At 42.8% G+C, this 12169-nt stretch overlaps 1 protein-coding gene across 2 annotated transcripts in view; it reads right to left on the bottom strand.

Moving 5' to 3' along the window:
* SNX5 (sorting nexin 5) overlaps positions 1-12169 on the bottom strand; it is a 229078-nt gene that overhangs the window by 207783 nt on the left and 9126 nt on the right. For both annotated transcript variants that reach the window (XM_069234748.1, XM_069234749.1), the window contains exon 2: positions 11108-11616. In XM_069234748.1, the coding sequence (XP_069090849.1) occupies positions 11108-11143 (36 nt within the window). In that variant the 5' untranslated portion in view covers positions 11144-11616. The remainder of the gene's footprint in view (positions 1-11107; positions 11617-12169) is intronic.

The raw sequence follows: 12169 nt of genomic DNA, 5'->3' as shown, positions 1-12169 counted from the left end.
TCACACATTAGGATCAATGAGTCCATGCCTGAGAATTCAGCGGAGGCCTTCAACATGGAAAACGTGTGTTAGTTCAGGCTGCTGATTGGAGCAGCCTCAAAAAACTGACTCTGCAAGGGGGCACATAGCAAAGAATACTCCACAGTGACACACTCAGAACATCCTCCTCTACTCTCCAATCGAGGCAGACAACAGTGGGAGTGTAAATACAGGCATTACCACAGTCATTGTTGACTCCGAGTCATGCATTGTGATCAACAGGAAGCACACTGACCGACATGAAAGCATTTGGCAGCTCCCATTGTGAAACTTGTGATGTAAGCAGATGGAAGATGTGTGAAAGAGGGTGGGGGATGCTAATACAGAATGAATCTGGCACTGCAGTCTATATGGTGGCAAAGGTTAGTCTTACTTGGACAGATTGGATTTTCTTTTCCCTCGATTAATGTCAGGATTTCACTAGAAGCCCCCCACATAGGTTTTGACCAGGGACGGGATTGGGGAAAAAAAATAAAATTAAAAAAAAAAAAAAAAACACACACCTCCCCCCACACCAACCACTTGCCGTAGTTCATGGTATTTTAAAAGAGGCACCTTTCCAGATTTCACAGACTTCAGTAACACCCAACAACTTTGCATGCCCAATGAAAGCCAAGGATGGCTGAACTAGGGTAAAGGTAGTTATGACAGACGGCAGATATGTGGTGATTCAGGGTACATTGGGTAACCTAATGTAGGCCAAATAAGCCCTATATGCACCCAAAGAGGAGAAGGAACAGTTTTATGCTGAGTTCTTGCACAGAGTTTCACATTTCTCAAAAACATTTCATTGTTACAGGTGGAGATTTTCAATGTCATTCATCAACCAAGGGAAGATAGATCCACTTCAAGGGTCATCAGATCTAGATTTGGGGGATATTTCGAGGCAGCAACATCCTAGGGACAAAGAGCATAGATTTCAGTTCAATGTGCACAGATCCTACATCCTCTAGAGATCTACTACCGCAGATTGTGCCTGCAGAAATAGGGTTAAAAATCCAGTCTTATCACGCAGTAGTGTGAATGCATTTGGACCCTGTGACCACCCCACATTGACCATGGCTGATAAAGGAAGACGCATTGAGGGAGTTCAGTGGGGAGGGAAAGTATTTGGGAAGCAGTTGATTACTATTTCACAAAAATAATAAATGGGATAAGGGTTGGAACAGTATTTGGGACCCTGCAAAGAGAGAAATGAAGGGGGAAACTTATCTTTCCACACCAGCAAAATCTGAACGGCTTAGGAAACCAAAAGGGAAGAATTGGAAGAACTGTGATGCCTTCCTTACAAAATTTTCACACTCAAAAGGGAATTATGCAAAGTGAGGGGTGAACTAGAACAACCGTTACAGGGTACATTACAGGGTTGTACATAAAACAATTGTGTTATAAGAAGGGTAAAAAAAAGTGGATAGGCATTTAGCTTACAAGCTTAGGCAGGCAAGAGAATACTTCACTCCAACACCAAGAGCATTTTAAGTATGTTCACCTCCTAATAAAAAGGCGCTCTTTGCAGAAGAAAATTTAGTGCACGATTTTTAAGAAGGGCTGCAGTGGACTTTCAGTTTTCTTTTATAAAAAGCTTGTACTAACCTTTTATCAGAACCTTTGGCAAAAGTCTCTAATCACATTCTAGCAAAGGGAAATGGAATCAAAACTCACACTGTTCTTAAAGTCTGAGAAAGACCAAACAGCTTGTCTGTCGTACAGATCAATCATCCAACTTAATACAGACAAAAATGTTTGCTTCCTTTCTAGTAGCACTCCTTCAAACATTCTGGCCTAGCGTGATATCACCACGAGAAGCTGGCTTTGTGAGAATGTCACACATGGGACTACAGACTGGCAATTACCTTCATAGAAGAAGCAAAAAAAGCCAAAGAGTTGATTGTTGAATGCCTTCCCTGTATCCAGTGAGAGAAGAACAGAGTTAATTGGTCTTACTTAACTAAAATCTTGCACTAACTCCCTTGGGCTCACAGATGAAGCATCTAATTCTAGCCAACTTTAAGAGGTTAACAACTAGAGTAAAGGTTAAAAGAGAATGATTTCTGTTAATAGGAGGACTAGACAGCCACCCACGCCTTGTTCCAACTGGTGTTTTCCCTCATGATGAAGCCCTTTAGTCAGAGAGTACAAAACAACCCAGCCATAAAAGGGGTGAGGATGGGAGAAATTAAGCTGGCTTCAGAGATTAGGTTTTATGCTTTCCGACAGAGTCAGAGACTTCCGGTCAGGCACTAAAGGAAGAGCTACCCTGTTTCACTGCAATCTCAGGGGATAACTACTGATGCTGAGGAGGCCTGAGAAGCCCTCAAGAAAATGGCTTTACGTGTTTACAAGGCCCTATTAGGTATCTAGGAATAAATCTACTGAGAAACACAGCATGTCTGTGTCATAACATTACCCCACTACTATGAGTCCTATATAAAAACATCTAGAGTTGGGGCAAACTTGATACAACCTAGGTAGGCAGGATTTCTTTAGTAAAATGAACTTCCTTCCGAGAGTATTTTGTGTTGCAGAAACTCTACAGTTCCAGTTCCCAGTGTTAGTTTTATATCAAATCCAGAGTAAGCTAATCTCTTTTGTATGGAGTGACTTCCATCCTGCAGTCTCCAGAGCTACACTGTTTAGAAGCCCCCTCAGTGGTTAGTCTGGGACTCAGGAACATTGTGGCTTACATTCAGGATGTCCAGATCTGCTCCACATTAGACTGGAATCACAAACAACTTAATAGTGGCGGGGTCAATCAAGGAATTTGTAAAGCGCACTACTCACTCGTCAGGGTCTCAAGGTGCCGAGGTGGGGAGGCGGTGGTGGGGAACAGGTGCTGCTACTGCTCGAACAGCCGCAGGTGGGTGGGAAGTGCGTTCCAAGTCTTGGAGGAGAGGTGCGAGAATGATCTGCTGCAGGTTCTAGTTCTGCATATGTGTGGGACGATTGAGAGGGCGAGGTCGGCAGAGCGGAGTTGCCTGGTCGGGGTGTAGCAGGAGAGCCATCTGTTGAGGTATTCTGGTCTGGTGTTGTGCAGTGCTTTGTGAGCGTGGTTGAGAAGTTTGAAAGTGATTCTCTTGTTGATGGGGAGTCAGTGCAGGTCTCTCAGATGGCCTATGTGGCAGTGGCGGGGTCTTGGTAGAGGAACATGTATCTTGCATACAATTAAGCATCTTACTCTGGTTACTACCAAGAGCATTATCTGGGAGACAAACTATTCTTGCCAGAACTCTCATATTGTTACAGTATTGACAGCAAACACCAAGGCAGGCTTCATAACATTTCCCCTAACCAATGCCCCCCCCCCCTCCAAACATATAATCCAGATTATGCATCCCGATTTAGTGATTTTAGGTTTAGACACCTTAACAGAGGGCAATCCTGTATCTGGAAGACTTATTTTCAGATGCAAGTTACATGCCATGGAAAACAAGTAGGCAGAACTGGGACTGGGTAGAGGTAAAACTTTAAACTAATGCAACATCTGCCAATAACCAGCCTAATGAAGACAAGTGAACTGTAAAACAGGAAAAAGAAAAAAACCTGCCTCAGCTCAAGAACATATTTGTAAATAAGCAAGTCTGAATAGGATAAATTGGTACCAATGGGTGATGATAGAGCTGGGGTCTAAAGCTAAACACAGCTATGCTTCGCAGTGAGATAACAGATGAAACATGGGGGCAAAATGGCAGACAGCCACTAAATCTTCTATTTGGGTTTTGCACAAAGAAAACACATGGTGGTCTTGTGATCTATCCATGCATAATGGAAAGATATTTTCTTATATATTAGACAGAAATGTGGTGCGACTATTTCCTTACATCCATTAATTATATTATTAGGAGTCCTGGGAGGAAATCAAGGAATTTCCTCTGCCTGTACCGAGAGCTAGGTAGATCACAAATTTATCAGTAACGGCACAAACTTTTTTGGTGCAGTTATGGAAGCAAGCTTGTTACTTCTCCTACACCTGTGTGTTGAGAAGGTGTGGAACATCTATGCACTCGAGAAATTATCACCAACCAATCACAATAGATCACACAGACTCAAAGTTATCTACCTACCCTTTAAAATCTTTCTGAAGAGGTATAGGTCTCAGTCTAATGCACAATGCCCAGTTTGGTTCCACTGTAGAACCCAAAACATGTGCATACACATACAAGAAACAGGTAAATAACTCCTCTGAAAAGATGTCAGCTTATACTAGCGGAAAACAAGATGGAGATAAAATTGTTTGAAAACTCAAATAAAGTGGCCTCAATAACGTTTCAAAGTAAGCACGTTTCCAAAGGTAACATGTAAAATTAGATGTCAGCCTACTACCTGTTGAACTGCCCCACCAGTAAACTTCTTATGAACTTGTTCCAAAGCACGCACTTTTTTTATGCATTTAAACAGCCCAACAGTTTTTGGTATGTTTGGAGGAGGGGTGTTTGAGAGAGGTCAGAGGCTTCTAATAAACAATCTACCTTAAACACGCTTTCTTCCAACATTGACTGCGCTGTCCTGCAATTTTGACTATTCAATCCAATCGTGACTCATTACTCCACATCACTCTCCCACATTAGCCGGATACTTTTATTTTATTTATTTATTTTTAAACATCCTCTCCCCTCCCCAATCTGCTGAGGCTACAGTAAAGAGGTAAAGAAAGGTCAACTCCGTTAAACTAGATTCCACGAAAGACAATGCACCATCAGCATTATTTACACCCACCGACAGGACGATTTTAGAAAATCTGTTCCATGTGAATACGATACAAAATGAAACATACCATTCAAGGAACAAAGAGGATTCTTAATAACATCAGCTACGCAGATAGGTTAAGAATGGAGCTATAAAGTGCAAAATACAAATCTAGTCCGAAACCGAAACCAACTGCAGGTTCCCTAGAATTTGGGAAAAATGTCGCTACCCATATAAGTGAGTAAAACAAGGTTAAAAATATTGGTCACAATACAAATTACGCATAGTTTTGTGGTGAAAAGGACTGCAAAACATACATTGCAGTTGATATCCTAACAGGCAAGAAGATCAGAGAAAATGTTTCACAAAGACATTGTGTGCTTTTGGGGTCACTCTAATATTTTAACTCTCCAGATTAAGCCGTTTCACAACACGCCTGAAGTGTTTCAATGAGACTATGTAATATTCTGCCCTTTTTTCCCCCCCCATGAACGCAGATGTATTACTGTCCCAGTATTCGGGGTATTGTAGTAGCAATAAGCAGGCGCACTCACTTGACAAATACTGCAAAATACAACATCAAAAAGGTGGCTGTACACTGGATGGGTTGGGAGGGAGGGGCCGTTTGCGATGTGCAGCGAATAAAGGCAGAAAGGGACTGTGACAGTGTGTGTGCGCGCATGTGTGTTGGTTGTGGATGTCTCTGTAGTTGTGTGTTGGTTGCATGTCCACTAGATTCATAACAGTGAAGAGGGGTGCTTGTGTGGTAAGGTTTTCAAAGAAAGCAACACAAAAGGATGATGGACGGAGTGCTGAACAATGCAGACACTCACTCCCAGTCACAGATCTGGGTTTAATCCATCGTTCTTTTGCTCCCCATGCCACCCCAGTTTGGACCCAGCCATATGCAAATCAGTCCTGACCCTGTTCCTCATGGGAACAGTCCAGCCCGAACTGCCAAGCCAGGTCCTCCCTGGACCTGAGACAAGTATCCTGGGACCGGTTTCAGGGTTTCACCCTTCATCAGCCAGGCTAGCTTGAATCCAGTGGCACAGTGAGCAAGGGACCCACGTCTGGGCATACCCTTCCCACTTGGGGCAACTTTAGCAAAACAAAAGGATGATGGACGGAGTGTAGAACAATGCAAACACTCACACCCAGTCACAGATCTGGGTTTAATCCATCGTTCTTTTGCTCACCATGCCAACCCAGTTTGGACCCAGCCAAACCCAGTGAAACCCTGAATCCGGTCCCAGGATGCTTGTTTCGGGTCCATAAAAGGTTTAATGGCAATCTCTCGCAAGGGAACTACCAGGGATTCAATTTATTCTTTGGGGACGGTGCAATCAAGCTCATTACGAGCCGATTCCGCAAAAAAAAAATATATATATATATATATATATATATACACACACACACACATACATACAAACACACAAGTCTTTTAAACCATTAAAGCCCTCAAAATATGAACTACTTTGATAACAATGGCAGAAAGAAAACGTACATTTCATGTCTAACAGGCTAATTAAGAAGAGTATAATATCCGCTATTAATCCACAACTCGCGGACTTCAACCCTTAACATCAATGAGGTACACATAATTAAGGCAATGAAAATTGTGATTTTACTGCTGACCATTCCGTAATTCGGGTAGTGAAAAGCGTGACGGGGCTGTCCATGGGGGCCCCTGCACTGCCCATGCCAAGTACATAGGCAGTACAGGGGCCCCCAAGGGGCCCTCTCAACACCCCGTTTCTGCCCGTCTTTGCATGGCAGCCAGACCACCATGCAAAGGCTGGCAGAAATGCGGGTCATAATCCGGAGGGCAGCGCTGCCCTGGCAGATTAAGACCGCCGGCAAGCCATGCCATCGGCTGGCAGCAACCCGGTGGTGCCGGCGGTCGGACTATGGCGGAGCCACCACAGTCATAATGTGGAGGTCGGACTGCCCCAGTCGGTCCGATCGCCACCACGAGTCTGGCGGTCCATGGGCCACCGGACTCGTAATGAGGCCCAATGTCTTTTACCCATGTGTTAGTGAGGGGAGTGGAGGTATGTGGGGTAGAGTGGAATTATGTTGAGTGGATTGTAATTGTTAGTCGTGGATTTGTGTAGTGTGGAATTGTGTGTAGTGGAATTTTGTGGCATGGTGTGCAGTATAATTATGTGGGTAGAAATTATGTGGTTTTGAGTGTACTGGAATTACGTGGAGTTGGTTTGAACACCATGAAGTGTAATTATGTGGATTGTCATTGTGTGTTGTGAAGTGGTAGCTTGTCGAGTTTAATTATGTGGTGTGCTGCTGAAGTTTGTGGCATGATGTGGATGTATGTGGTGTGTTGTGTACATGTGGTGCTGGGTTGAATTATGTGGGTTACATTCACATTATGTGGTATGAAATGGAAATGTGTGGAGTGTAATTCAGTTGCGTGGAACCTGTGTGCTGTTGAGTGAAATTATGCTGACTGGAATTATGTGGCATGATATGAAGTGTATTTATATAGACTGTTATGTGGCAGTTGTCAGTGTTGTGAAGTGGAAGGAATAGATTGTTGTAGACTATTTGTTAGAGTAGAGTGTTGTAGAGTGGATTAAGAGGAGTAGAGGAGAAGGGAGCAGAGTTCAGTTGCTGAGATTGTTGTATAGTGCACCGTCTCAGAGTGCTGTTTTCTGGAGTGGTATGGAACAGGGTGGAGTGCGTTGGAGTGGATTGGGGGAACAGTGGGTTGGAGTGAATGGACTGGATTGGAGTGGGGTGGATTGATATGGGGTGAGGTGGATTAGAGAGGGACAGATTGTTTTCGGATGACGGCAGCATTTTGCAGGAGATTTTGTTTTGCAGTGGCACAATCAGTTTTATATCATAAGGTAAGGCTGAGCGCAGCAATGAGGGATTGGAAGTGTGGCCTGCCTTTTGAAGGGATGTACCAGGATCACCATGTTGTTAAAGAACGGTAATTTTCAAGATGCAGAGGGTGCAGGTAGTTTTGGGGATGAGAGGTAGTGTGCACAGGAATGGCCAAACAAGTGGTGGGAAGAAGGACAAGCCTAGCTTTTCTGGGGTTGTTCGCCCCAACCTCCATCCATCGCCCTGGTGGTGACGGTGCTGTGAGGCAAAGACGTTGCCAAAAAAATATATATAATAATAATAATAATAATACCTGTCAAATAGATAATGCTGTGGTGGCTAGTGGTTGCAGATAGAAAAAAAAAGTGATAAGAAAGATGTCCTGCACTAATTGTGCATTTTTGTGCGTGGCTGGGAAAAAATAAAAATAAAAAAAAAATTACCTAAAGCTCGCCATGTCTAAGGGGTTGACGATAACACTATGGATGCTTTATTTCATTCAAGTAAGAGAAGTTTTATTTTTATGGACTGGCACCAGGAGCAGGCAAAGTAGACTGCCATGCTGATGGGCTTATAAAATATAGGTCTATGATGGTGTTCAATTCCTTAGGGAAAACAAGTGGTATCTACCAGGCCCCATGCTTAGTCACAATAAATTACAAGTGGGGCAAGGGAAGCTTGAACAGGGAAGACAGAATGTGGTACAGTATTGGTTAGGTTTGAGGGACAAAAAGGTATTTCCCATTACAACCGCCGGAAAATTTATGTGACTGGTGGAACATTCTATGGCAAATGTTTTTGGGGATTATGCCTCTCGAGTGGCGAGGGGTAGAGACTTGCCTGAAAATTTTGTTAGAGGGTTGGGAAAGGACTGAAATCAATAGGTGCAGGAGCTCTATAACAGTAACAGTTGTGGCTCAAATGATGGCAATACAGGAGTTGTTTAATGGGGTGGGAGGAAAATTTGTTAAACTAAATTTTCAAAGAATTCTAGATTTCTGTGTCATTGACTCTTAAGTGGGGATAGAGGAGATAAGTTGGAACAGGGTTCCTTCAAAGATATTGTTGAAAAGGTCCAATATCTATAAGGCGTTGAAGGGTAGATTAGATATGGTGAAAAAGGAAGCAGTGGCCGAACTATGCCAGTTTAAGACTTAGCAACATTTTGTGCAGAAAACAGTGCCTGTTTTTGTTCATGGTCACAATCCTGCATTGTTAGGATTTACGTGTTATGAAGGTTTGGGAGTGCTGGGTTTTCCGAAGCAGCAGTACAGGAATCTTTAATTCAGGATAGCAGCAGCAACAAAAGTGGGTAGGCTGGGGTAAAAGAGGGGATCAGGGCCTTGGTCACTGGAGCTCAGACTTCCACATGACATGTTAGACCCGAGGAAGTTTTGAATTTGTAAATTGAGGCCAATAGGGTTAAAAAAAAAAAAAAAAAGAGAAGGGCAGGGGAAGAGAATAAAAGGATCTTGTTGGGTTGCTGGATTATTTTCTACATAAGCCTCATTTTTCTTTTACTACAAGACGTATGCCAAACCCCGACAAAGGGACCATACAGGTGCAGATAATTGAACACTCCATCAAATGAGTAGCCAAGCAGGAAGGTAGGCCACCTAGGAAAGAACTGGGTCTGGGGAGGAAGGGAATATGTGTACAAGGGGGAAAGGGTGCATGAGGTAGCAGCAGCTGCTGCCAATGCTGGCTAAACTATTTAGAGGTTGCGGTACTCAGATGTATTGGTTTTCCATTCAGCTGCAAATACGATGGTGCAAATGGAGTTCATTATGCTCTTAAGGGCCAAGAAAAAGATTTTAAAGATCAACCAGCTACGCTCTGGGGCATGTGGAATATGTATGGAACTAGGGAGTTATGACTAAGCAGCTGAAAGTTTGATGGTCCGGTGTGGCTCTTGGAAAGTGTCAAGAAAGGCAACGTTTGATAGCTTGGGCTGTGGTGGGAATAGCGAACACACCAGGGAGGATTTTATCTGGTGAGTAAACTCAGAAAAGCGTGCACAAATAGTTGCATGGGTAGCAAAGAAAGAAAAAGGAAAAGGAAAAAAAAAAAGTAGGGGGCTAGTGTTTGTATCGCAATAGAGCTATATGCAGGGCCATTGGATGTTATGTACCAGGGTTAACTAAATTATGTCAAGAAAAGGCAAATAATGCAATGCAATAATAACGCTGTGTATTTTGTGAACCTATTCTTTATGTTGTCATTCTAAGTTAACGATGGGCAAAGGTTTCAGACCAAAAAGTATCAGTTTAACACCTAAATACAGTAATCAGCAACTGGATAGTAACCAATTAGCAGTGTTTAGTAATGTCTGATCTGTTTGAACACAAATATGCATATTATGCAGCAGGCGGATTATGGGGAAATTGCGGCAAATCCATAATTTGGCAGAAAACGCAGTAGAACCACATAATTTAATTAGCCCTGGTTATATGAGGCATACTAACGTGAATGGGTAACGAGGCCAGAAATACGGAGGTCAACAGAAAGATAAAGGAGATAGTACTTATAATGGGTAGAGATATGTAAGGAAAGGGCAAGAATATGCAAACTGGTTTAATTTGAGGGAGGTTTAAAGGAAGGTTGGGGTTAGGTATATTTTTGTACTAAGGATGCAGGTTTTTGGATGCATATGTTGTACAATAAGTTGCCAGCGTTTTACACTGTTCAATTAAAGCAGCCATTTGCACTTAGGCACGGAGTCTTGTGATTCGTGCTTTCCTGCCCAAAGCAAGAAGCTACCACTTTGCAAATAAAAAGAGGGTTCCACGTAGTAGTTAGAGAACTAGACCATTCTGATTATGCTTAGTGAATTGCTTATGGTAAGCCCATAAGCTCTTTTTTCTACCCATACACTTTTCCAAGTGGTCCATTTTTGTCTATCTTGAGCCTAGGTGCGCCACTGAAGTGCAGACTAAAAATAAGTGTTGATTAAATTAAGACAAGACTTGGAGCTTTGAGCTAAATCTTAATGATTAGAGATAATAATGATCAGAGAGTCACAAAGAAATGAAAAAAAGTCCAGCTAAAATATTAACTTGCTGTGAAAACCTTACCATTTAATTTCGGTCTGCTTCTGGATTTTGTCAAGTGTCAAAAAGCAGTATAAGGGCCTGCAGGAACACAATGGCCCCAGGAGGCAATGAGCTGGGAGGCATGTGGCAGATCTTCCTGATGGCTGCCACACTGTGGTGCAACCGTGCCATCTGCACCTAACAGAGGCAGCATGCCCGAGGGAAAGAACACGATGACAGCCCTGCTAACAGCCAAATAGCTCTGCAACACATCAGTCACATAGCGTTGACATCCGCAATAAGGAACCATCTTCAACCCAAGCTCTCAGGCAGTGCATATGAGTTTATGTATCTTCCTCCACCGGCCCCACCCCAAATTCACCAAAAACATGAAACGCTCTGGCTCTTTAGAAGGTTGTCAACTGTTACCTGGACTGCAAATATGTTATCAGCATTCCTCCTGCACTTATTGCATGATGCCATCACCTGACGTATTTGCTTACCTTGCTGCTTCGCTTCTCATCAGGGCTGGAAGCCATTTCCAAAGATAAGGCCGGATGTACAAACCTTCCGATATTCTTGTAGTAGAACCACTGGCTACATACAATCCGGAAAGGAAGCTCCAATAACTATAAACTTCAAGCAGTAGCTGGTACACGCATCTAGCTGTTGAATCTATAGGACAGGAGAGGGCTTGATAATCAATATCTTTGAGTCGCCCAAGAACCATGAAGCGCCACAGTTTCACACACTCAAAGTGTCTTGTGTTGTAATGCAGATTGGAGATTTGGTCTGCTGGACAAGAGTGGATACGGATTCTTTAAGTAGCCTGAATAGAATATATTCTGTAAAGAAGTCTGTCATCCAGTGCATCAGTTGCCCAAAATTCCCCAGACTCTGCTGTATGTCCGGAAAGCAGCTGCTGAAGTTATGAATGGAGCATGGGTGTTATCCAAAAGTGGTGAACTATCGTTTGCTGTTGCCAGACGAACGTGCACAAGTTTCAAACCACCTAGAAACAAGATAAAAACATCTTCTTACTATGCCTTTCAACACATCTCATGTTTTAAAGAAATTAGAAAAACCAGAAGAATTCCATGACTAGAAAATTAGAACCCCAAAATGGAGGAGAAAAGATTTGCAAGAGGCAAGACCCTTTCACATTACCCTCCTCCGCACAGAATAAATGCCAGATGATAAAACACCAAATCTAATGAGACAGGAAAGTTTAAGATTTTTGCGGATCTCTAAACACAATATAAAAAAGGTGCACATACAGCTAGTCAAAGGGAATGCTGTAGAGACCAGCTGTGTTTAACAATGGAATGCTTGTTTACATGTAACAAAAATGCACAAATTCTACAGGTCACATGGCCTCCGTATATGGAACTCCTGAATCAAAATTGTATGCTTGTAATTTTTCAAGGGGGAGGGTCAACTTCAACATATCATTATGAATCTACCGGTGGGATACACATGTCCACACTACCATAGGGTGCCAACATTCTTTGGTATTACCATCTGTACCATCTGTCCTCCTGCTCAGTTCAGGCTTCTGCATTACT

Source organism: Pleurodeles waltl, chromosome 5 (assembly GCF_031143425.1).
Source record: "Pleurodeles waltl isolate 20211129_DDA chromosome 5, aPleWal1.hap1.20221129, whole genome shotgun sequence".
NCBI lineage: Eukaryota > Metazoa > Chordata > Amphibia > Caudata > Salamandridae > Pleurodeles > Pleurodeles waltl.
The sequence above is the reverse complement of the archived record's forward strand: the minus strand, read 5'-3'. Positions and strand labels throughout refer to the sequence as shown.